The sequence below is a fragment of the Lepisosteus platostomus genome, chromosome 9 (genome assembly GCF_059453375.1).
Source record: "Lepisosteus platostomus isolate fLepPlt1 chromosome 9, fLepPlt1.hap1, whole genome shotgun sequence".
Classification (NCBI taxonomy): Eukaryota; Metazoa; Chordata; class Actinopteri; order Semionotiformes; family Lepisosteidae; genus Lepisosteus; species Lepisosteus platostomus.
This window is the reverse complement of record NC_142619.1, coordinates 8,613,170-8,640,522: the sequence shown is the minus strand read 5'-3', so window position 1 is coordinate 8,640,522 and position 27,353 is coordinate 8,613,170. Positions and strand designations below refer to the sequence as shown.

General features: G+C 38.2%; 1 protein-coding gene across 7 annotated transcripts in view; it reads left to right on the top strand.

The window, feature by feature from the left end:
- The window catches only part of LOC148654510 (voltage-dependent calcium channel subunit alpha-2/delta-4-like), a 201,842-nt gene that overhangs the window by 61,676 nt on the left and 112,813 nt on the right, over positions 1-27,353 (top strand). For 4 of the 7 annotated variants that reach the window (XM_088646805.1, XM_088646804.1, XM_088646806.1 and 1 more), the window contains 11 exons: positions 511-597; positions 822-893; positions 1,226-1,287; positions 1,766-1,833; positions 3,298-3,343; positions 3,808-3,905; positions 4,523-4,616; positions 5,734-5,826; positions 10,290-10,417; positions 13,589-13,663; positions 15,618-15,698. In XM_088646805.1, coding sequence (XP_088502931.1) covers positions 511-597; positions 822-893; positions 1,226-1,287; positions 1,766-1,833; positions 3,298-3,343; positions 3,808-3,905; positions 4,523-4,616; positions 5,734-5,826; positions 10,290-10,417; positions 13,589-13,663; positions 15,618-15,698 — 904 coding nt within the window. The remainder of the gene's footprint in view (positions 1-510; positions 598-821; positions 894-1,225; positions 1,288-1,765; positions 1,834-3,297; positions 3,344-3,807; positions 3,906-4,522; positions 4,617-5,733; positions 5,827-10,289; positions 10,418-13,588; positions 13,664-15,617; positions 15,699-27,353) is intronic. The other 3 variants (XM_088646809.1, XM_088646808.1, XM_088646807.1) reach the window with 1 other exon arrangement.

Below are 27,353 nucleotides of genomic sequence, written 5' to 3'. Positions count from 1 at the left end.
GCTGCAGGAGATGTTGTGTGCACAGCTAATAATTTTGTATTTTAATAGATGTTTATTAAATTATGGCACCTCATGCTTGATTGTAAGATTAAAACTATAACAAAAGCTTTCATTTGAAATACATATTTGTCATTTAATATTATGCAAGCAGAGAAAGAAAAAGCATTTGCTATTATTGAAAAGCCTGTGTTAAAATCAGTCATTATAAATCATAAATATGAAATATATATGTATATATACAGTATTAAAAAATTATTTAAGACAAAATTATAATAAAAAAAACTCTTAGAGCTTCTAACTGGAATATAACATCCTTTATCCTCTGTTAAATTTTCAATTATTTTGTAGCTTCCTTTGATGGCTAAAGCTGTATGAAACACTTTACTGCAAAGCCCAAACTTCCGTGATACATCTACTTACTCTTTGCAGAAAAACAGGAAAAGAGTTGAGCAATTAGTGAAAGGAATGGTTCAGCTTTCAACTAACAGCCTGTGTTTGCCCTCCATGCAGTACAAAGAGGGAAAAAGACTGAAGCCGAAGCCCAACTACAACAGTGTGGACCTCTCTGAAGTGGAATGGGAGGACAGTGATGAAATTGTGAGTGCCCTTCTCAGCATGAATTAGCCAGAGCAGGTCAAGCAAAAAAAAATGTAAATTTCACTAGAATACCAAATTCCACTTGACACCAAAAGGCTCATAACCTTGCTGAAACATCTGTTTGAAACCCTAACGTATTTTGGTAGCATTTACAGTTTCTGAATATGACAAGTGCCTTTCAATGATGTTTTCAAACTTACAGTGTGCACTGTGTTTGCTTTCAGCTGAGAACAGCAATGGTGAAAGGCGAGACCGGATATCTGTCTATGGATGTAAAGGTGACAGTGGAGAAAGGGGTAAGTCAGTCATCCATATGGCTCCCAGCTGGTACTTCTGCTATTTGAGGTTTTGAGTCTGCTCACCATTTTTCTCTGATTGAAATGTGTTATCACACACAGTTTCTCAGGATTGAACCCTGAATAGACACATGGATGAACAACAGCACCTCTGTGTCCTTTAACACTTCAGATAAACTATATTGTAGGTTTTCTACAGGAAGAGACGACAAAAGAGTGCAAAACCAATGATCTCTTTCTGCTATTAATGAGAATATTTACTGTATATTAAAAAGGTTGTACACAACACTGGTGTGCACCTCTACATTTTATCTTCTTTTGTTCTCCATTAGAAAAGAGTGTTGTTTTTGACCAACGACTACTTCTACACAGATATCAACGAGACTCCATTTAGGTAAGTGTCTTCAGTTAAACCACACCAATATTCAATTTAAATCCCCAAAACAAAATTTGGTTTCAAAATGCAAAATGTATGAGTTGATCGATTTGGGAATACTTTTATACTTAAAGGAGGGTCTAGAGTTGCACTGAAATGCAATCTAAACATTTTGACTGAATTTGCTAAAAGCACTGTCATGCCCTACTTCTGTCCTCAGGTTCCAGAAAACGAGATTTTCTAGACACATCAATAGCTGTGTAGCAACAATTTCCATTAATAGTTGAGAAGTTGCATTGGCTCAGTGAAACTAATGATTTACTCAGTTGGGTCAATAAGAGCAGATGTGAAGGAAAAACCCACTGACATGGATGCCATCCAGGACTGGAGTTGAGTACCATTGATTGACTGGTTTACAGGTTATTTCTTCACATAGGTCATCCACTCATGAAATCTAAATGCAAAGATCCTAATTCTGTTCTTTTTGTCTCTACAGTCTTGGTATTGTTCTTTCACGAGGACACGGAGAGTACATATTTATTGGGAACATCTCAGTGGAGGAAGGTATATCTGGATTCTGACAACAGTAGACAAGACTTAATAATAGTAATAATAATTGCTTACACTTATATAGCACTTTTCTGGACATTTCATTCAAAGCGCTTTACAGGTAATGGGGACTCCCCTCCACCACCACCAATGTGCAGCATCCACCTGGATGATGCGACGGCAGCCATAGTGCGCCAGAACGCTCACCACACATCAGCTATCAGTGGGGAGGAGAGCAGAGTAATGAAGCCAATTCATAAATGGGGATTATTAGGAGGCCATGATTGCTAAGGGCCAATGGGAAATTTGGCCAGGATGCCGGGGTTACACCGGTTTGCAGTTGGACCCCATGAATTTAGTGCTATGACAGCAGGATTTAGGAAAAACAATCAGAAGTCTTACAACTATTTGAATTCAAAATCAGTCCTATCAATCAGGGGGGAGCAATCTTGTAGGTTTTATAATTATCTGTAAAACAGCATAAAATGGGGCATGGAGCCACATGGCTTTTTTCAGTACTATCTCAGTAAATAATTGTGAAGAGAAATCTAAAGCTTGAATGGAATGGGATTCAGATTCCATCATATCTGTTGTTTGAGCAGATCATTACAATGCGGTTTTCGTCATTTTACAAACCTAAACTCTTGATTCAAAATCCCAACATCAAGTATATACACAAACGTCTTAGGCATTTTGCATTGCTCTGTTCTTTTTGTGCAACGTTTTTTCTTCTTTATGCAGAGACATGATTATACAGTATAGTGTTTTCCTGAAATGTTCCTCATTTTGATTGAAGAATAGAGTGAATCACAACCAGATTTTTATCAATGGGTCAGTGAGGTTTGACAAGTAAATGTGATGAATTACAGCATATAAAATACAATAAATGTTGTATAAGATCGACTTCATATTAACTTCTCGGGTATAGTTTGGTGTTGTAATTCTGCCAATACCAGTCAAAGCTGTTATAAAGCTTAAAGGGTATTTATGGTAGAAAACACTAGTGAATAACTGATCCTCACGAAATGCATAGTATATGGTAATTCCTGGGTCTAGAATGTATATGATTTGCACAACAATATCTATGTATGCTGTATATACTGTATATTGACAGTGACACCATTTATGAAATCTGTGATTTTTGGATCATTAAATTTTTGTGAACAACTTCAACATTCTTCAATTGTATATACATCATAATTATATATAAACAGTATATGTGGTTGATTTTAACATAAAAAGATATCTGAGAGTTCAGCTATGGCACGTTTTACCAAGTGTAATTTTCAAGCAGCCCCAGTAGGACCCCAGTACGGGTACATTGGTAGAGCAACGAGCCAAAGATCCCAAAGTAGTACCAGCTTTGAGCACAGAATTATGATGTCGTTAATGCCATACATTCTCTTTAAATAAAACCTCTTCAAAATAAAAATCTCTTCAAATAAAACCATTACGTACTGCCCTCTCCCGTCCCTCTAGGTCTTCATGACTTAATCCAGCCAGATCTGACAGTAGCTGATGAGTGGTAAGTATGCGTGGAATTCACCCTGTCATTTCCAGGCCTTGTTAGTTAGTATTCTATGATTTCCTTGTGGAACCTTTTAAAGTAAAAAAAAAAACTTTTTAAAGGTAACATTTCTTTATCGAAGTTTAATGTCAAGGGCCTCATTCCTTCTGTTGGCATCAGTGAGTGTGAGAGAAATTCTCTAAGAATATTTTAAGTTTATGGACTGTTTATCACACTTCATCAACAGTTGATCTTGATCACAGTTGATCAAGAAGTTGAACCTACTGTAATTAAAATGTATCTAGTCTGATTAACACCTTTCGTTTAATAATTTCTTGGGGCTATGTCAATCCACATGGTCACTCTATTAATTTGCAAATGAACTTTGTTACAGACCCAGAGCAGCATAGCACATTTTTCTCCTTATTTGAAAGAGCTAGACATGATACATGCTGATATATACTGTATACATGTTGTTGCAGGATCTACTGTGTGACAGACATCGACCCACATCATCGCAAACTTACCCAGCTGCAGGCTGTAATTCGCTACCTGACCGGAAAGGATCCAGATCTGGAATGTACGTTTATAAAACACTGGTGCCTCCGACACAATAAGCAGAGGGATTTGGTAAAATATAGCATTAAGCATAGTCACACCTTGCTACAGATACCTGAGTCATGTTATAACCGAGTTATTGGAGTTTTGACATTTTGCAAAGTGAGGTGGATTTTATACAGTATATCACAAAATCAATAAACATTTAAGGTGTGTGTGTAGGAAGTCTTAAATCAGCGTTATAAAACTAGACCTTTGTGTGACAGTAAAAGTTTAATGAATGTGTCTCTTCCCATCTATGATATTATTATATTACAGTGGTATTACATTTGTACTGGTAAGTGGGTTAGTACTGCATTCTAAAAATTTTAAGACTCCTATAAATTGAAAATTATATTTTACTGAGAACTCAGTTAAAATATTGAAGTATGTTTTAAACTTATAACTTATATTTTCAAGGGCATTGTACAGGCAAATATGTTGAAATATGTTTTTCTAGAAATGTTGTTCACTCAGAATATAAGGGGGGAAGCAGAGGAACTTTAAAATTCCACATTACTTGTCTTTGACGAGCTAATATCCCAGCTGAGAAGAACTAATCTAGTATTTGATTTTTATAGCTGTTTCTTTGTTGCCTAGGTGATGAGGAGTTGGTACAGGAAGTGCTGTTTGATGCTGTGGTGACTGCTCCTCTGGAAGCATATTGGACAGCCTTAGCTCTCAATGAATCCAGGTAAGTGATTGTTTTCATTTATAAAGGGAATTTTTTGTATTAGTGTATGAGCAACCAAAAACTTGAAATACAGATTCTGCTTTAAGTAGCATTTAATTGAATTAAATGGTCATATTTATTGAAAAATAGTGCTTTAAGATCCACTACTTTGGCACAAATTAACCAATGTAAAATATTAAATACCGCACTATTAAGGATAAGGATTCATCTCATATGCAATTACCCCCAAGTGATATGCTTTTATTCAGATGAGTGGAATCTGTGTTAATCAGCATATAGAAACAAATTTAAAGAAACATTTTGCTTATCAGTTGCTGATAGGTACTACTGTATATGAAAGCATTTGTTTATAGAAACAAAATTCACATGGCACAGTTCTTTTTTCATCCTTACAATGGACATCAAGACAACTTACTCATTAAAGATTACAGGAAAGACTTCTTAGTTCTTAAAAAATATAGAAAACAAATTATATGTCCAGAGTGGCATAAAAAACAAACATAGGATTAAGAAGATCAGATCACAAAAGTTCCATCTTAGTACATGAAATTCTGCATGAAATTCTAAATAAAATTATTTGCATTGCATTAATTCACAAGACCACATCTCATTGTGTGCACATCCTCAATGCACTCATCCATACTTGCTCTGGGAAGTCTATCCCTTTCTCCCAAATGAAAGGGTATTTATGAGTATAAAGATGCAATAATTTGGAAATGATTTTGTTGTTGAAATAATAATGAACTCAATTAAGAAACATATCAATTTACAGTAAAAGTCATCAAGAAAACACTAAAACAAGCCAACCAAACATGTTATTGACCTTTGTCTTTGAGCTCTCTGATTGAATGAGTCAAATATAACCATTCTTTCACATTGATGTGGGCTTCCTTTAAGACCCCTGAAGGTATACTATATATGAGCAATGTACAGTAGGGGATGTAAAGAAAGATGAGGAAAAATACAGTATTTTAAGACTATGTGTCTAGCCAACTGTGACTGATCCTTTAAGACCATTGAACACAACTTTTAATTACTATAGAATTGGTATTAAAATTGTTTTGGGTATTCTTGCTTTGCAAATCTCATTTTTCTGCATTCTGTCTTCTCACTGCAGCCTGGATGAGGGAATTGAGGTAGCATTTCTGGGCACTAGAGCTGGATTAATGCGTACTGGCCAGTTTGTGGGCTCTGAAAAGAGGCTGAACAAGTAAGTGACTAGTAATGCTTTCACTATTCACCCTTACTTTCAAACCCAAAATCCTTACAAGTGTTATTTTTTTTGAGCAGTGTAATTTTTGTTTCTTAGCTTGCTTAGCTCTGTTTAATTTACAGTATACGACTTGTTAAATCTACAGTATATTCAAATAAGTGATGATTCTGTGAAGATTGTTTAGCACAATTTACTAGAAAAGACTGCTGTTTTATAAGTTTAACGGGACAAAAGACTACTTTGAAGATCTAAAAGCAATATATGGGGCTGTATGTCATCATAGCTTCTACTGAGAAATCTTAGAAAATTGGTTAAAACAAATACATACAGTATAACTGATTCTGCAATTAAGGCATGATAGCCTATTTTATTAGAAAGTAGTTTGAAAATGGGGACAAAACTTGTCTTAACCTTTAATTGTTGAGATACATTATGAGAGCACAATATTTTTTAGATTGAGGGTAACACAAAATTCTTAATTTTGATTGGCAACAAAGTGTAGGATAAAATTCATCACCTCATTCAACACAAGTTATCAAATTCCATTTCCATCTCTATATGTTAATGTCAAGAAGACAAGTTACACTGGGGAGAGAACAGTTTAATATTTATGGATTTTGTGAAATTCCTTGTTTCATGTTCTTGCTGTAAAACATATATTCTGTTGTTCAGACAAACACTAATTAATATGGAGAAGGCAGGATTATAAACCTTAATGACATCTGGCTGAGGAGAATACCACCTTTTCATAAGGACAAGGTCATAATCTCTAACAAAGGGGTAAAGAGCTCATAAAACTGATGCAGAATTCTTAAAAAACGAAAAATAAAATAATGCAGTAAGTAGGTTGAATGTTATAAGGGGTTATGAGCACTTTATTGAAGGTGTCAGGAACCAGGGTCAAATAACTCTTGATTTTGTTGATCAGTAGTGTGGATGACAGTGTGGCTGTTGGTCTGAGAAGAGTGTAGTAGCAATGTAAGGAAAAGGGAAGTTTGAAAGAACTTATTGCAGAGACTAATTTGAGGTAACTAATGTGTGAAAGTTATACGGCACAATGCTCTGGAGAATCTGTGACACAGTGTAAAGGGGAAGAGATACTTTTTCCAATGAAGGGGCAAACTGACATCCACTCTGAAGCAGAGGGCTTGAATTTCTGATAGAACAAGTACACAAACTGGTTTGGGCAGAAAGCTCAGAGCATTGTGCTACGGCTCTGTTAGCATGCTGAATTCAGTTGTGGTAGCAATATGGTAACAACATCCTGTCTCAACAATATCATTTTTGTATTTAATGAAATTGTTTGTCACTAGCATGCATACGGTATGATTAGCGCAGGAAAGCGCTAACGGATTAATAAACATTTAATACTGTAGTTATTTCTCTGACAACCACATGCAGCTGTGGTACTTTAAGGAATCATTGCACCACTTGTCAGCTTTACAGAATAGTGCTGTCCTACATCAGGTTATTTGAAAATATAAAAAAGCCATGATGCGTAGCTGTTTGTGATACCATGGTACCTACAGGGGTATAAGGACTGACAACTCACAGATTCTAAATGACTATATCTGTTCATATTAAAAATCTTTGACAGTTCATACAGAGATTTAAGGCTCCTTTGGTAAAATGTGTCTTACTGTACATATATATATGATAGTGAATGTTGACAGATTTGTGCTCCTTGTGGAACCCTAAAAAGAATGTTAATTATCTTTGGACATGGTTCACAAAATGGTCTAGAGCAATTTGAGAAGATTCATGAGATCAGGCAGCCATGAAAGGCTAAGCACAGTGTTTTCAGTGGTGTTAATTCGGAAGTCTGTACAGAAGATAAAAGGCAATCATTATACTGTAGTAAAGTTCTCCATTGTTCCCGGAGAAGGAGACATAGTCTTTGTTATGGAAAACCAAGGCTGAGAAGATAAGACATAATTGTCACGGTTATAGTCCCCCCTTCTTAAGGGTGCTCCAGCCCTTTCACTTTAGACTTTATTCTGTGCATCTGATTCCTATTCCCAGCCCACCTTAAAAGCCAGACGCTGACGCTCATCCGGGCTCTGCATCTGGTTTCCGTGCCGTGCGAGTCCGGGACCTGGAAGCGCCTGGTCCCGTTAAGGTTTTAATCTCTGTTCCCCTTCCCGTTCCTGTTCCCTGTCCGCCGGTTCCGACCCGGTTTCTGGTTTTAATTCCTTGTTTGATGGATCTCCTGGTTTTGGACTTAGCCTTGTGTTTTGGATACTCTCTAAGGATTACTCTTTTGGATTGTTCGCCTCGGCCACACCTCCCCCGTGCACCAGCGCACCTTGGACACGCCCCCCTGTCTTCAGCCCCGTATTCCTGCATGACGTTTTCCCAGTGTTTCCCCACTTCTTCGGATTGTGTCATCTGCATAGGGTCCGGAAAGAACTGTTCGTTACAATAATGGTGCATTATGAAGGATGGTAGCTTAGATAGTGACTAAGGATGAATAAGAGCAAGAGTGAAGGGAAGTATTGATACTGTAAGATAAAATAAGATCTCTTTACTAACCATATACAGTTTCTTGCATTAGGAATTTGTCTTTTCACATATCCCAGCTTCCTCTCCACAAGACACAGAAGCACACAGACAGGGAGAGAGAAGCTTGGGGTCAGAGTACAGGGTCAGCCATTTATATGGCACCCCTGGAGCAGCTGGGGTTAAGGGTCTTGCTCAGGGGCCCAACGGAGTAGGATTCCTCTGCTGACTGCTGGATTTGAACCGGCAACTTTCCTGCCACAGTGCCACCACTCTGCCCAATAATAATGTTGTAATGTTGATGTAGCACAGAGTAGTTTTGTGGCAAGGAGGCGCAATCGAGAGTTGAATGGTGAATTCTGTCTCTGATGACAATGTCGAAGAAAATGTTTGAAATTGTCGAAGAAAACTCTTCACTCAGGTTAGGTGTGGTCAAGCAGAGTCCTTTATTCATGCGCATGGGGAGGATATAATCATGCAGATCTGAGAGCAACCCCTCATACAGATCTGTGAGTAACCTCTCCACTAAGATGGTAAATGCAATGAGTTTTATACAGCAAATTCACACAGGAAAGCTCATTCTAAGATTCCATATTAGGAGTTGTTTTCCTCTCTACCAACATTTCTTTGTAATTGACCACGTTCTTCTTAAGAAGCAGTTTTCCCTTGTATACAGACAAAAGGAAATATATAAATAAAAGGTGTGAAATGAGCGAGACATTCTGCTGTTGTAGCATTAATATCAAAAAGTCAAATAATATGCTTGCAATTGTTCTTTCATACTGTTGCTAGGTAAAAGGCATTTTTCAAAGCCAACTAGTCACTATCTTATACACTTTAAAAAAGGTAAATGCTAAAATTCTTCCTCAACAACAAACACTAGATATGAAATGAGCAGGGAAGTAAACCAGATATGTGATTATTTATATTTAGTTGAGAAGAAGTGGAAGAGATTAGGTAAACTACGGTATCCTGAGCCTTTGTTTAAAACTCCTTTAATTTCAATATGCTGCACAATGAAATTTCAAGACAAGTAGAAAATTTCAAGATGGTAGAGAAATACTTTTCTCCTAGGTTTGCTGGTGTGTCTGAAAAAAGGAAATAATTTAATTTGGACGTAGTGCATTTTTTAAATTTCCAATAAGTGAGGCTCAGCTGGAATGAATATTTCAGAATATTAAATCACTTCCCATTAAATTCCATCTGCAACCCATCAGTCTGAAGTGGGTTTTGAAATTAAATTCACTTAAATGGTGGGAAAAAAATGTATTTATACTTCCAGCAATTGCCTGATTTCTATTAAGTTAAATGCTTAGGAAAAGTATTGTAGTGTTGTGAGCATCACACAAACTTTAAATCTAGGTTACTTTACATGAAAATACTCAAAGTGCAGCTTTATTCCTTCATCTCTCCTGAAGTAGTTTTTCAGTTGTGTTTTTCTCCAATAAGTGGCAATAGTTCAGGTGTATATCATGTTATATATACTGTACAGGAACAAAAGGTGAAAATTATCCTTAGCTACTCTTTCTGATAAAAACAATGTACACACATGAATGTTACAAGATAACCTTGTAGCAGACTCTGCCGAACCAATGAGCTGCCCCTGTTGTAGCAGGAGTGACAAAGAGGAATGTATGGTCAGAGTGACAAAACAATTAATAAATGTCCAGTGAGAGGATCTGACATTTTTCTAGTACCAGTAACATTCTCAAATGCTGTTATAGGGACCAGTTCTTGGATCTTAACCATCCTGTAGAAATGCTCAGAGCGTTTAGCTGCTACATTCGTATATTCTGTTGGTTTTTTTTATTTTATCTTCACCAAAGCAATTTCATTTGTAACTATATTTAATGTCACTATAATAAATCTTGCTAAACCTACTGTATAAAGCTACTTCCCAGTTACAGTGAAATTCATTTGAATATCTGTGACATCTCCCTCATATCTACTTGATCCTGCAGGAAGTTCCTAACTAAAGGGGACAAGGAAAGCATATTCACCATGGATCACTTCCCACTGTGGTACCGTCGTGCAGCTGAACATCCCCCTGGGAGCTTCATCTACTACATTCCTGAGGAGGATACCAGAGGTACATTACAGCATCACCACACCGTCGGGGCCATTCGTAATCTCTGCTTTGGTTTCAGAAAGAAAACATGGATGTTACAAAAGAACAAGTAATAGGTTTATTCCATGCTGAAAAAAAAAGAAGAAAGAAAACAGCCGTGGAGCCTTCTTCATGTGAACACCTCACCTCACTTCAGGTGCCACACCTGAAGAAGGCTCCACGGCCGAAGCGTTGTGTTTTCTTTCTTCTTTTTTTCAGCATGGAATAAACCTATTAAATGTTCCTTCGCAGCCTACGCATGCTGATGCAGCTGCCCACCTGAACATGTATGTTATCCATGTACTGTATGTTACGAGAAGCAGTCTGTTCCTAGTTTAGCAACCTCAAAAAAGCTTGAAAATATCAGAGTACAATTACCTCTTGGACGCAAATGAAATAATACACGTACCTCAACATTCATATTTCAAACCCTGAGAATTATGCTCTGCCTGTGTGCTCAACAGGCAACTGTATGTGGACAATTTTGTATGTGTACATCAAGCAGGAGGTGGGCAAGTTTGCAGGAAAGCGAAACAGAATGGAGAGAAATTCAGACATTTTTTTTTTAGATCAGAAAAGGCAGAGCAACCTTTTGCGCTGACACAAAACACTTTCAAAGTTGCCCTTGTTTCTTGGCACCATAAAGCATTCATTACATGTTGCACATGAGAAGAGGGCAGCAAAGAAAATGAGAAAACATCTTTGGTTTTCATCTTCTGGTCCAGTTCTGAAGCAAAGGAAATGACTTATTCTTGTTAAGAATACATTATAATACGGCAGAATAGCTTGAGAAGAGATGCAGACTGCTTTGAGGAAGATAGGCCATATTCCACATTTTTTAAGAAATCAAGGTAAAGGTCAATTAGCAACTTTGCCTTGAATGCATCATTGGAATCACAACAAAATGACTTTGTTGTAAATTACATGATTCAAGTAATGCTCTTTGTAAATGCTCTACAGAACTTTTAGCAGCACCAGTCATGGGGATTTAAAAGTGGTGGGGAAACAGTGAATGAGACGAAAATGAATGAGTGTCAGATGGAGATGCGGAACTTGAGCGAGCACTGCAGTTATTTCTTTTTGCAAAAATATTTAATACGTCAGCATTTATGGAACATGTTAGACATTAGTACAAATTTAGCCCTGAAACATTAGACATTGTTAAAATCTCAATTGTTTGGGCAACTGTTTTCTTCTAAACAAACAAGATGGGTCACACAAACTCATTTTATTTGTAACTAAATGGATTCTTTAGTTACAGTAGGTTTGCTTGGTAAACTACAATACATATGTTGTACTTGAATTAATTAAATTAATTTAACAGATTTTCTTACCTGGAATAAAATTAATGCAATCTGAGTCATAATTTAAAAGTTATCAAATTATCAAGTTGCCAAACATCACCCAACCCAGGATTTTCTGACCCAAACAGAAATTGGGTCACATGAGTGATACACAAACAATACATTTTTGTCACCATCTGCATGTAATGTTACAGCTAGAAACTGCTTCACAAAACACAGTTTAGTTGAAATGTCAGTCATCTTTACCTTACTTCAGCAACCTACAGTAAGCTCCTTTTAATCATTTATCCATAAAAGTAATATTTTCAAGTGATTTGAAGTTAAATGATTTGTTTTAAGGATTGTTTTTCGAGGGCAACCGCTTGTGTCAAGCTTTCTCTAAAATCTGAAAAAAAGTACAAAATATTTAAATGAGCTACCAATGAGCTACCACATTTCTGTGATTTTCAGTGATTCACCACTCGGTGAATCTTTTCACAGCTGAAGAGAGCTAGAGAAGTGAAGTCCTAGCTATGGGCGTAAGGCAGGCATAGTCTCCACTGAGCTTTCTGGGCATTAGTAAATCTGTTGTACCTTAAAGAGCTGGATTTGCAACACAGAGATTGCACAGAACATCTCCGAGAATTAGAGGTGGACGTGCTCAATAGTACTTCAGCAATGGTTGATTAAGTATGGGACTGTGGTTTGCCATGAAGATCAATTTACAGAGGGGCAATAGGCTTTTCATTGAACTGTTAAAAAGCACAATTAATTAAAAGACATTAATTAGTAACTAAAACGTTAAGTTAAGTAAAATGATATTGGAAAGGAAGAATATCCTTTATCCCTCCTGGATCCATCCAGCCTGGATATCCAGCAGACGTGCCAAGAGTTTTTTTTTTGCAAAAGAAGTATCTGGAGTTTACAACAGTGTCACTAATATGGTACACTTCCTTAAGAATAATGCAATACATCATATTGCAATAAGATGACCATGAAAAAACAGAGCAACCACCAAAAGAGGGAAATTAAAGCACATGCTTTGTCCATCAACTCTAGTGTTCTTTGCAGAATTATTTGTAAACAGACTGTATTGATCCATTTTCAATTTAGAAACATACACTTTAAGTTTAAGTACAGTATATTACAATATCTGGCTTTGTGATAGGGTATATCTTAAATCACTACACTAAGAATTAAATAGGTAAAAGATGGAGTAATAAAAAATGCATAAAAAATGCAAGGAAAAATATGTGTAAAATAAGTAATCATTACAAACGTCCTCATTTCATGAATGAAGTAAAAAAATAATGATTACTGTAATTAATTCTAAGTACTCATACCATCTGCATATACTGTATGAAGTGGTTATTACTTTAAATTCAGCATTACTCAATTGCTCTTTTGTTTCTAATCCTTTTAAACAAATTACTTTTATATTTTCATGAAGTCGTCTTTGAAAGAATTAGTACTTTTTGACTAAGGACATTTATTTCCTAATTCCTTACTTTGAAGTGAGTCATTTTTAGCATCCCAGTTCATATTTTTGAAGTCTTTTGCAACATAGTTAGCTTATTACTCAAACATTTCCAGTAATGAACATCAAAGTGAAATGCAGTGCTGTAGCATTCCTATAATGTGTACGAACACTGCAGAATCTTAAAGTGAATTCACAATTAATTTTTAAGTTATGTACTTAAAAAAACATGCAGACATGTATTCTAAAGTGTTACCATACACTACATTATTTTCTCATTTCATAAAGATGCCTAGTAAGACAAAAAGTTATATTGGAATGTAAATTATCTTGGAACAGGGATCTGTTGCTTTATTCTCTGTCGATGCAAATAAATTATACCTGCCTCCTCAGATGTTTTCAGGGACTACGAATATGACTATAGCCCCTCACCCAGTCCAGAAGACCTTGAACCGGAGTACGAGGATGGTATTTAAATCGGCATGTTGGGCTATGAGCATGTTCTCTCTGCATTTTCAATGTTCTTGGATGGCATTTTCCATTGTGCATCCTTCCACCTGCTGCTATCCTTCTGCATGGCTCAAACCTCAGCTTCTCTACTGAGCAATAATTTATTCATTGACTTATCTCCTCACTTACATTCTGCCTTGCTAAAAAGCTCTCTGGGGGACAATGTTTTGAAGAGAATGCATACTGTAGGACAAAAAGACACAGAGGAATGAAATGCTTTTAACAGCATGAAAACTCACAACAAACACTCTCCTGTACAAAAGAAATGTAACAGGCTTGCGTTAAGTTGTGTCATGTACCATTTTTCTCACAGACCATAAAAAGAACCTTGGGAATCAGGATGGCGCAGTGTTACTCATTCAGAAACTGGAGCATTGCTCAGTGCCAGCAAATAAGCTGACACTCTGTGTCTATCCATGTCCAGAGTACCTGAAATACTTTTTGGGCATCCAGCATTACCATTCGAATGCACCTTTATTGTTCATTCCTTATTATGGTCTAGTCCTTGTCAGAAAATCCAAAACATTAATCTGAAGGCTTTGTGTGAAACCTGCTTTCTGGATTCCTCCACATGAAAAAGTTTCAAGTGTACCCATACAGTAGATCTTTGAACTTCCATAGCACATACTGTTCCTACTGTATACACACTGTACCGTACACCCATATCGCTAGTCCAAAACGTAGTTTGCAGGTGCAGACTGCAGTAGTTCTGGTTAACCCCAGGGTCCTACATACAGTAGTTTTAAAATAAATGAACATGTATTTGTAGTGCTGGGAACTACATATCACGAGCTCCTTGCATTTTGTATGTAAAATGAACTACCAACTTAAAACGCTTCCTCACTGTGTTATTAAGTAGACAGCATTCTTAGACGGGCCAATCTATCCTTCCTAAATATGAAAGGAACCACCACTGACTTCATTAATGAATACCCGTTGAACATATAAGTAATTCAAATACAATTCAGAAAATTGCAATTTCCAAAATACTATGTACAGGGTAGTAGCTAATTAACCTCAATCTTTTCCTGCCCTGCATAACTTATCACTCCTTTCTTTTGGTTTTTAACCTTATTTCAGACCACATTTGTGTATAGGTCCCCACTTCATCATATACCTACATATTTTTAGTTTCTGTTACAGGGTTATTTTAATGTATTATTTCACCAAGTACGGTAAACACGTCCCACTAAGTTATGTATATTTTAATGGTTAGCTCATGCTACATGTAAATGTACATAATTTAGACAAAGTGTAATATGTAATGTGCAAAAGCCATGTTCATGTGTCTTTTGCATGAGCCCAGTATACCAACTTCCATGTTAGATGGTAAATAAATTGCATTAGACCTACAATTTTTGTAGTATTTTTCATACAGGATACCATTAGTTGCAGTATGTCATAGCTTTTTTATTGTGTTTGTTCTTGATGATGTTTATGTGCTTTTTAATTTGTAGCCGGTCAATTATAAATGGTTCATTTCTATGCAAATATTTTTTGGACATATCCCTTGCAATTTACAGATTATCTTGAGAGGAAAGCACCTGTCAACTCAAAACAAATACAATAATTCTCGTGGTATTCTCATGAGCATTTATAAATCATTCATAGCCCATTTCCAGAGAATGCAAAACGTTACAAGACTGATATGAGTTAAAAATAAAGACCATATAAGTAGTCCAATTTATTTTATGGACTAAAAGCTAGAATATCTGCAAATTACTGCTAGAATACTGTTGTCTTTAAAGGAAATAGCATGTGAGTGTGCTCTATGTGCTCCTTTAAGTGACCAGCTACAAAATGATTGCATGTGATCAGTGTGTCTTTGCAGGACCTCATGTAACTGGTCATTTATGGAGTTGTATTGTTCCAGTGTTAATGCTGACCTGTACATCCTGTTCTGTTATGGCAGATGGGAATTCCAAGGGTGAGGTGGTGATCGCCAGCACCGCAGTGACAGTCACCATAGATAAGAAGATAGCCATCGCTGGAGGTAGGGAAGCTGGGGTTTTCTTTTGGAATAACAAAGGGTACAGTAAATAACTATATCTACTTCTAACACAAAAAGTATTTTTTTGGGGTTTTTCACAGTCAACAAATTAAACAGCTGCATCAGTTAATAGTCATATGAATCATTTATTATATGACTGTGATTCTATTTGAATTTAACTGATGGAGCTGTTCCTTTGCCATTATAAGGTTTATAATATGTCCTCATCGTTTCATAAGTAAATAATCTATGGTTGCATGGAGTGAAACATATGGTATTAGAAACTACACAAAATGAAACTGCCCTATGGTGGTACAGTGACAAAGTGGTTAGCATTGGTGCCTTGCAGTGCTTGGTCACTGGGTTCAATTCCAGACCTGGGGTGCTATCTGCATGGTGTTTGTACAGTATGTCCTTCCTGTGCTCACGTGGGTTTTAGTTGAGTGCGCCTGTTTCTTACCACTTTCCAAAGACATGCTGGTAAGTTAATTGGCTTCTGGGTAAAACACATTGACCCTGGCGTGAGCATGTGTGTTTGTGTCTGCGTCTGCTCTTCACTGGGGGCATCCCATCCAGGGTGTGTCCAGCCTTGCGCCCATTGCTTGCTAGTATTGGCTCTTGCGCTGAATTGGATGAAGTGGTTAGAAAATGAATGGATAGATGAATATATTCCTATTCTTTTTCATTTCTGTCTAGATGCTTGCTAAAGCCCAATGCTGTGGCCAAATTCATTGCAGTATTTCCTGTTTAAATTCCTCTTGTCCTAATTAATTTTCAGATGAGTGTTCTCACCTTCCTTTATTGCTGCTTTTTAACGTTCATGTGTTCAAAACTACCAAACAGAGACTGCGTTCCTCAGGTAGTAATGCCCTACTGAAGTTATTTGGTGTCATTTGTTCTGATATGGTGCTAGGCTGTCATTAAAGTCCAAATGTGGGTATACTGTACTTCATTTTCAGGATCCATCACTGCTATTATAAGATATGTCATTACTCCTGGAGAACTGTCAGCTTGTACTGTACTGGTGAAGACCAAGCACTGTGAAGTTTTACTTTTATTTTTTTTGGTCAAAGTTCAAAATCACTCTCCTGGACTGTATGTACAGTAGCACAAGTGTTCCATCTGCATATAGTGAATTTGATTAATTTCTATTTGCTATGCAAATTGAACAGTATCTTCCAATGACATTTCAATATAAGGAACAGATTTATTCCATAACAGTCCATTACAAAAGCAAAGTTCCACAACACAATCATATCATGTCGCTGTAAGATGTTTATGTTTCACATAAATCCTTAATCTGTTGTTGACAGAGACTCTACTTTTTGGATGACTGGTATGGTCCCAAAGTTGCAGGACTATATTTGTGACAAATAACTGTATTACTATATTATAATAAAGTACATGAATCTTAAATGGCAGGCAAATATGCTGTACATAGCATATTTTTGTGGCTTAGAATGTAATATTTCAAAAAATATATTAGTTTTTATTTGCTTTCAGACTTAATGTCTTTATTAGTATATTTCTTATTCTAAGCCAGACAACAATGCCCCTGATCCTCATAACCCTTGTGTGAAAAACCTCCTACCTGTATTTTTCTTCATTTTGAATTTTGGAAGCTTTTTAGAAAGCTTATATTTATAGTCTATGTTTCTTTTATCTGAATATCACACTATACATTGCATGCATTTGTTGTAACAGAAGAAACAAGGTTCTTGATCCCGAGATGAAGTGAAACAGATGAGTTTATTGCATGCAAGGAACAATAAAGCCGAAGTCTTGTTTCTCGCAAGAAACAACAAAACCGAAGTATTGTTCAACGTACTGTTACAAACTTTTGGGTTATATAGTGTTTTCTTCTCCGTTTCTGACGTCACTCGGTATGATGGTAAAGAGGGGGGTTCATGGTATTTGGCCAGTTTACGATGTTCTGGGCAAATGGTCAGTTTTAACATTACACCCAGGGGGGTTCCTAGCTGGCATCTGCAATCCTTATCAGTTAACCCCCTTTCCTGCCATAAACCCCTGCTTGTGACTTGGAAGTCTAAACCCCCTACAGAAAAGATTAAATTCAAACCCCCGTCTTCACATCTTTCTTCATTCCCCCCTTATAAAATATGGCATACGTCAGTGTAGCCTATTTTTATACATACAATGTCAGGGCAGATCTTTCCTTTCTTGGCGAACAGGTATGTATTGCCATGACATTGTACGTTCCACGGTTATGGCAAGATGTGATACATGTTTTTGTGCACGTGATGATTACAATTATACATATAAACAATACTACTCCTACAGATAAACACTATAAAAAGGTTCCACCCCAGGCCCCAAACACAGACTTTACCCAAGGCCCAATTCCCCAATTTTCAGTATAATAGTCCTGATATTTCTGTCCCTCATTGTAAATGTGTTGGGCCAGATCTGAGATGTGCTCAGAATTATCAGGAATATATGTGCAGCATTCAGTGCCAATTACTGCACAAGTTCCTCCTTGGGCCGCCAGTACATAATCTAAAGCTAGTCGGTTCTGCATGGCCACTGTTCTGAGGGCTACCATCTCATCATTAACAGCCTTCAGACTAGATGAGGTAGAATTTGCTAATTCTTCTAAAGTCGAAGCCATTTGAATTAACTCTCGACTCAGAAAGTTCATGCCGGCTTGTGGAAATATTATACCTAAATAATATTCCCAATCAGCCAATTTTCTTTGTGGTCTGTGGTTAGGTCCGAAGGGGGTGTGGGTTTGAACACGGATATGAGGAACCACATATCCTAAATAACATGAGCCAGACCACTGGGCTGGCAACCATGGGTAGGCTCGTTTTCCACAAATGAAATATGTTCCGTTTGGCGCTCCCCATGCCTCTGAAAATAAGAAACTTATACCGAATTGTGGGGTGTGCCGATCCCATCCTGGAATTTGGAAGGTAGAGGTGGATATATTTGCAGAGATGGTAAGGTTGCAACGACTCCATCCAACCAAGTGCAGACCATTAGTGTGCTGAAAACATATGTTTCCCTCACGTTCCTTATTTAGAGTCAGGTATGGTGGTGTATGGCTTCTGTTATATTTAGGAGCGTAAGAGCCTGTGAAACTCGTGGGCTCTAAGCTTCGCTCCTGTAGATATTGTAATGTTGTGCAGGTTAAAGTCGTGTTATGGCAACCCCCATAGTTTGTCATATTAAAATCTCCTAAATTATCCCTCCAAATGATCATGCCTATGACTTCCTCGAGACGCCAAGGAATGGCTCCCATAGGAAGTCCTCCCTGTACATATTTGGGTAATGCTGCACACACCCAGCAGGCACTTTGGTTGGTTTTCTTAGCTGTCAGATAGGAGAGGCCTAAAAAGGAATTAATTCCATGTTCTCCTTTGTGGGAGAGATGATCATTAATCCCTGCGGAACATAGTTCTACAGCAACAATTATCATTATTGACAGAAATGATTTCATTCTGAGTCTGTAAATGGGGATGAGGCTCGTCGGCAGTGTGGCGCGTGGATCCAGCGATCTTTTCCTTCCACTCGAACCGCAGACTCGGTTGTCAACAGGATCTGGATCCCACCTGGGCTGGAGAACCTGTGAAGGAAATTTCCTGATCCACACCCACTCTCCTGGGATGAGGTTGTGCCCTCCTTCAGGTGGTGGTCCCCACGCCTCCAGGACCTGCTCGCGGGCTCCTTGGGTGGCCTCTGTCAGCTACTTGCAATAATACAAAGGAATGGTTGATCCCTCTGAGGAAACCCCAGTCTCAGCACCTGTAAGAGAACTTGTTTCAAATTATTAAAGGCGGCTTTTGCTGCAGGAACCAAGGCAATCTTGTCCTTGTACTGCACTCCCCCCTTAAGCAGATCTGTTAAGAGTTGTGCTCACCCTGTAAAAAACATTGCACCCAGGCCCTGTTAAAATTCCACAATGCTAGACACAAAAGGGCCTTATCATAACTGCTTCTATTAGACACTCTAAAGCTGAAGCAACTCAGACTTGTGGGTTTCCTCGTCAGGGGAAGCACTCAGAATACCATCAACATACTGAGTGATCACAGCCAGTTGAAGCCACGTGATACCCTGTTCTGCATAGTCATTCTTTGTAATGCATAATATTTCAACCCAATAGATCTGGGATCAAACCACCCATTAAAATCTGGTACTCGGCAAGTAAAACTTGCTGTCCCAATACTCCTGTGGCCTCCTGCCATCTTCCCATATACATTGCTCTATAGTACACTGTTGAACAGAGGAGTGAAACAAGCAGGACAGTAGTGCTCCAGTATCCCCTACAGAAAAACCAACACTCCATTAACAGTACATTTTTATCCACTGGACTGGGACAGACTTAGGGAGGCTACAAGGGATTTACAGGATCTAATCGTTAGGTAAACAGATTTTCTCACAAGACGTTATTCTCCCCAGTCTCGATTCTAAACCTACAGCGTTTCAGCATGTCTGGTTTCGAGACATTCGAATAAAACCAAATTGTTTCCACTATTGCAACTAATTGTATAAATTACAATTTATAATAATACAAAAACTGTTTAACTACTTTTACGTCCACCTGTACTGTACTTATACGTTTCAGACGCTCTTATATTTTCCAATCTCCTTAAGTTGATTTTCGTCAAGTCTCTGTAGTTACGTCTCTAGCCAGTCCCGCTGGCTAAACACACTCACACCGTCATTTAGTAGACCAAAACTCACAGTTGCACACATACATGCCGGCACACAAATTCATAAAACACACATATACATCGAGAATATATTTTTCTCTTCGTAATACAATGTGCTGTATTCTTGTTTTACTCCTACATGAATCATTTTAATTCCTGAAGCGCACTCCAGGTTCGCTGCATTTCTAATTTCGGGTGCGGTACTTTAGCCCACCGGTCAATATCTTACGGTTTTGGATTTGATCGTATGGGGGAAATCAGGGAAGGTAGGTGCGATTGCAGACCCCCTCGACGGGGTGCGAGACAGTGTTAGAGTGGCGCTGTCATCAACGGCACCAGCCCCTGCTACATCAAGTCCTTTCCCACTTCGAGTGAGAGTACAGACCTGCGGGCGCCCTCCCTCTAACAGGGGAGACCCTGATCCGTCTTTATCACACTCATACCAAGTGTTATCCCAATCAGACCCCCCTTCTCCATATGGCCACTGAGGGAATTGATCCCAATTATTTTCGTTTCCTGCCTGTTTGTTCCCCTGTGGGAGAGCAGGATATAACTTAGTCGCCGGCTGTAACACATTAACCAGTGCAGCGTGATCAGGAGTTAATTCCTTCTTTAATTTCTCATTCTCCTGTACTGCCTCTTTTAGTTTTTTTTCTAGTACCTCTTTTGCCGCGAATAAATTATCTTTCCTCTCATTTAACGCTTTTATTTTTTCTGTGAACTCCTTCTCTTTTCTATCCCATTCTGATTTCTCCTTCATGCTAATCTGCCACCTCAGGTGTCGGCCGATCACCAGGGCTGCAGCTAAATCTTTGTTTTTGTTCCAATGTTCGTACGCTTTTTTACAGGCATCTTCGCCCCAAACTCCTTCTGACAGACTCAGCTTCTTCCTATATTTCTCTTCCCTTTCAGTCAATTTACACTTTTCTGATATGTAATCAGATACTTCCACCACTTTCTCAAACACCCAATTAGCACACATGTTTGGTTTCTTTAAGATTTACTTTTGTCGTGTGTGAGGTAACAGCTCATTCAGTAGGGGGATGTTTTCACTTGGAAAAACCTGTGCATTACTGCACTCATTCAGCTAAGGGCGTCTGTTACCTCCAGATCTAAATACCTCTCAGAGACTTTAGAGAGGATTTACACCGCACTGTTCACAGGTAAGAAACGAGACCTCGAAAACCCCCTTTCTTGATCAGTAATTCACCATCCCCAGAACGCCAGCATCGCTGCTTTTGCCCCGGGGTGGACTTACGCACTGAGCTCAATCAGGGCGATTCTCGGGTCTCAACGTCCTTTAAATCCTGCTACTTAATGCTTTGCTCTTTTATTATGAGGTGTGTTTATGTTAGTGTAGTGCGTGTGTATATGTATTTCACAAACAAGGAAAACACCAAAAACATACATACATATATCTCTTCTACTCCTGTTTCCTTTAAAACAAAAAAAAACCACGCCACGCCAATCTGTGCACGATCAAGGCGTAGCTAATCTCAGGACCCCGGGCGTAATTAAAGCCCACACCAATCCTGGATTATACGTGCATTTAATGCACCACTCAGCTCCAGAACCCCGGGCGCAATTAAGGCCCACACCGATCCCGAGCCACAGAACTCCGGGTGCAATTAAGACCCACACCAGTCCTGACCTTCAGAACTCCGGGTGCAACTAAGACCCACACCAGTCCTGAACTACGTGCATTTAATGCACCACTTGCTCTAGAACCCCGGGCGCAATCAAGGCCCACACCGATTCAGAGCATCAGAACTCCGGGTGCAACTAAGACCCAAACCAGTTCTGACCCTCAGAACTCCGGGTGCAATTAAGACCCACACCAGTCCTGACTTCACGGTAAGGGTCCAAAACCCGTTCAAAACTCCACGCGCAATTAAGGCATACACCAGCTTCGAACGCCTGTACACAATACCGCGGAACCCCTGCCAGACCAAATTCTGGGCTTACAGCAAACAACCCATTACATACACCGGTGCCTTCCCCGGGCCAGAGGAATTCAGAAACTCACGTTTACTCCGTCATCTCGGGCGATTCTCGCAGGGAGCAGAGATTTCCCAATCGGTCAGAGAGAGTCGGGACTTTTAAATAAAAGAGGAGTCCTTACCTCTTAGTTATGTGCGCGCTGACCGTCTCTCCTGCCGATGGGAAGTTCTGCGCCTTCTGGAGCATCCTGCCGACTACGCCAAATTTGTTGTAACAGAAGAAACAAGGTTCTTGATCCCGAGATGAAGTGAAACAGATGAGTTTATTGCATGCAAGGAACAATAAAGCCGAAGTCTTGTTTCTCGCAAGAAACAACAAAACCGAAGTATTGTTCAACGTACTGTTACAAACTTTTGGGTTATATAGTGTTTTCTTCTCCGTTTCTGACGTCACTCGGTATGATGGTAAAGAGGGGGGTTCATGGTATTTGGCCAGTTTACGATGTTCTGGGCAAATGGTCAGTTTTAACATTACACCCAGGGGGGTTCCTAGCTGGCATCTGCAATCCTTATCAGTTAACCCCCTTTCCTGCCATAAACCCCTGCTTGTGACTTGGAAGTCTAAACCCCCTACAGAAAAGATTAAATTCAAACCCCCGTCTTCACATCTTTCTTCACATTCAATGTCATCTGATGTTTGCCAAGTTCCAAATATTTACCAAATCAAAACAATTTTGATGAATCCCAGGTAAGTCCCTAAGTGTTTATTTTAACTGAGCAGGTGAACTGCAAGCTACTGTACCTTACTGGAAATTAGAATGGTTCAAGTGTTAATTGAATCTTTAGTTGTACTATTAGTTGGATCAAACATGTCAAGTTTCTTAAGACAGCAATTAATTGTATTCAACAAAATTATACTGTACCTACAATACCAAGTTTGGAATTAAGTGACCAGTGTTTTGTTCAAGAGCAGTTTGCCAGTCTTGACTGTTCAGCAGAACAGAATAAATGGCGGTCAGTCATCCTGGAATATACAGGAATCCTATTTTACTATAGTGTAATTGCACCTACCATATTTGGACATAATTGGCCAAGAAAGGCTATGAAGAAGGCTATGACAAGCATCTGATGACCCAATGTGGGTGTATAAAGTACTACTGTAACCTGTGAGGTCAATGTCTGAAACAGGACTGGGTGTGATGTAATCTGCTTTGAAGTTTTCATTCAATAATGCTGCCCTTCCCAAGAAAATTGACTCTTTCATATGGTTGTCAGGTGCTTACTGTGGCTTATGCAGAAAAAAAATTTGACCTTGTGTTGACTGTGACCAGAATGATACTCTATATGCCAAGTTTGGAGTAAACTGGCAGAATAGTACTTGAGCAGCAGTAGATTATGAACTGTAAGTGGCCACTTTTTGCCAACTTGTTGATGACCTGTTATGAATGGGAAAATTATGGGGAAAAAATGGGAAAATGGTAGAAATCAGAACCTGTTTTGGGTTTTAATGGTATCTGCTGTATCACATTGCAATTCAAATGATTCTATGGCTCCCAAGACGAAGGCAGTATGAGCTGTGAGAATGAAACTTGCTATTTTCAGAATTAACTGGTTAAAAAATGAAACTGAAGGACTTAGTACAACAGGTTGCACTTAAGCAACAAAGGATCATAACTGGAAGGCATTGGGTAATATACCGTATGATATTTTTCACAAATATCCATCCCGTTGGTACTTAAATTCTAGATATAAGGCTTGGAGCACTTTTCATGACAAGCTGCATTTCTCAAAATGGTTTATGACCCCCTGAGGGAAGAACAATTCAATCATAGCACCATTTAAGTAGCAAAATTGAAAAAGCTTTGTTTTTTTAATAAAAATCTGTCAAGTGTTAAGGCAACCTGTACATTACAAAGACATTTTGCAAGCATTTTCAAATACAAGGTTGAAGTCATCATCTGGGTTGATGCAGGACCACAATATCTGTGACACTTGTAATAGATTATCTGTTCCAGTAAAGGAGGTTGCTCAAGTGCCCAGTCTTCAAACACAAGCAGTTTCAAAAGTTAGAAGAAAAAACTCCTTACCTTCACGATTTTGATCACTGTTTGGAAGCCTCGTAGATAAAAAGCACTGATCTGTATAATACACATTGGATTAGCCTTGCCAGCAAATATTAACCTGTATTAAAGTGGGGCGGGGGGGGAGTACTCTCTACATCTGTAGTTAATGTCAACTCATCTTATGATATAGTCAAAAACTGCACTCATAAATAGATGAATGAGCCCTTGAAAGAAAAAATGGTAGTATCGGTTTCATTTTTTCCTTGTTCTGTTTATATCATGTTATAAATACTTTGATATTTCTTGAAAACGTGTTTTCATGTACAGTATCGGCAGCATGGTGGCACAGTGGTTAGGATACCTGCCTTGCAGCACATGGGCCCTGGGTTAAATTCCTGGGATACTATCTATGTTTAAGTTTGTATGTTCTCCCTGTGTCCGCATGGGTTTCTACTGGGTGCTCCCATGGTGTCATCCCACATTTCAAAGACATACTTGTAGGTTAATGGGCTTCTGTAAAAACTGGCCCTAGTCTGAGCGTGTTTGTGTCTGTGAGTGCCCTGCACTGGACTGGTATTTTATCCAGGGTGTATCCTGCCTTGTGCCTGTTGTTTGCCAGGATAGGTTCCAGCTCCCCCTGTACTGGATACAGCAAAGAAAATGGATGGATGTTTCCAGGTTTGGGGTCAGAATCTACTTGTTCAGCTTCTTTCTAAATTGAATAGAACAAAAAGGCTGATTCTGACCTAGAATTAGTCTAGAACTTGAACTAATCAGTTTGGAGAAGATGAGATTGATGCCTACAAAAGTCCCAATGCAATTGAGCCACTGTATGTGTTCTTTTCTCTTATTATTGCAGATTCCCTGCTTGCTCAACATAATCCAGTCATTATCAAATCAATCATTTACCTTTTCTGTTTACAACATTGTGCTTCGTAATGTGCATTAAGTAAAAAAACTGCACAAGCACTGAGGTATTATACTAAATTTGCAAACTGTAAGAATGCAAGCCTTCCTCTTGCTGTTCATCTGCTCTGACAGACGCAATGTTTCTAGCTAACCTGGGGTAATGAAAACATGTTTCCATTGCAGAGCAATAGAGCCCTTTTAATCTTGAGAAAGCAGTAGGCTGCAGAGTGTGTAGTGGCATGGATACAAAAGAATGTGAACAGAATGCAAAATCATACGGTATTGTTTAACAAGTGCCTAGAGCTCCAACAGCCACAGTACTTTAGCACTCTGGCAAGAAGCTGAAATGTATTTTTCCCCTTCTGAATTCCTTCAAACTGAAATGTTGAAACGAAGTGATGCTTTCCTGTCAGCAGAAGCTGAGCGAGCTTCACCATAGACATCAAACAGTGAGGTCAAATGCAGCTGGAGAGCGCATTTTGTTTGGCTCAGCCTTTCATCGATCACATTCATCAAATGTAATAAACATTGCTCATTAAACTATTTCTATTGGTCAATAGCAGCTCTCCTAAAAATATTGACTGCTGTCAATGCCAGTTATCTATGAACCAATATTTATTTCAGCCAATGCATGTCTGAAAACAGTGAAATTTAGAATTCTAGTCTAAATTCTGATTTTGTGCTATTGTTTGGTAAAAGTGTTTGGGGTATTACAAAGCCATACTTTTCTTACTCTTAGAATATGATATGAGATCCTCGTTCATTACTTGCAGAATTTACTTACGAATCAGCACCATGGATAGCTCATTGCCCTTTAAGTTAATGTTTTTGACAACTACTCTTCTTTTATACTTTCTAGTATTTAACAAATGTATACAAAAGATCTGTGTAACCGGATCTAATTAAGTACTAAAATGGTATAAAAATCATCTTCTTATGGCAGGGGCACATTACTGCCACACTGCTGAAAAATTGAGTCAAAATTAGATATGAATCATGGATAAATCTCCACTGAGGTCTGACCCAGAAATTACACTAGATGCAGTTTAGAGAAAAGAGACCATACTAATTTCTGGGACTAACAGGTGTATTAGGGGCAGACTAATTAAATTGAAGTGATTTACAGTGATTTGTAGCTCTTGGAAGCTCTGAATAATACTGACAAAAGACTATTAAAATAGGTATTAATGAGGTCAGCTTCAGGACTCAAATAAGTGACAGTTAATTACGCAATACTGGTGATTCAATAATGTGTGTTATCAATGCTTAAGCTTTAGTGTTTTAAAAGACCATCTGGATTGCACTCTAACATCAATTACAGTAGATACAGGTTACACCGTGAACCTGTGTGAACAATGGGCCATTTACCATGTGATCATTTGTATAAAGTGCCTTACAAAATTGCAGGGAACTACGTATTTCCAATGAAATTAACATGAAATAACTACTGCATTTGAATAAGCCTAGTTAGCTGCTTCGTTTTCTGCCATGCTGTAGAGAATCGGAAGTATCATTAAAATTAAACAAAGACCTTTTTTGCAACATCAGTTTGATCACTTCCAGGCTTATGAGCATTAAGCTCTTGTAATTACAGCTTTTTGTAATAACACAGTATTGTAATAAATTAAACAATAATATGAATTAAATAAACTATTTCACTTACTGTATATGCATTCAAGATAAGATAAGATAAAAGCTTGAAGTGTCCAGCATGTTGTCCTATGCACAAGGTACTCTGTCTCACAAAAACTGAATTGCTTCAAAATTCAATGCAATAGGATTATTGTCAACTGAAGGCAGCTGCAGCAATTGTGATGTATTGTATTTATGAAGACCAGAAAATAATTATCTCAACCTTCACATTGACATTGCACAAGATCAAGTCCTGTTGTTTGTCTTTTGAAATAGCATAAATTTCAGAAGTTAAGATATGGGGTTCCCCTTCACCTATTTCGTGCTTATTATAATTGTTATAGTTCTGTTATTATAGTCATAGAAGACAAAGAAGATTCATCTTCTCCACAGATAAGCCCAATTCAATCATAATTATTTTCTTAACTAAAGACAGCAAGG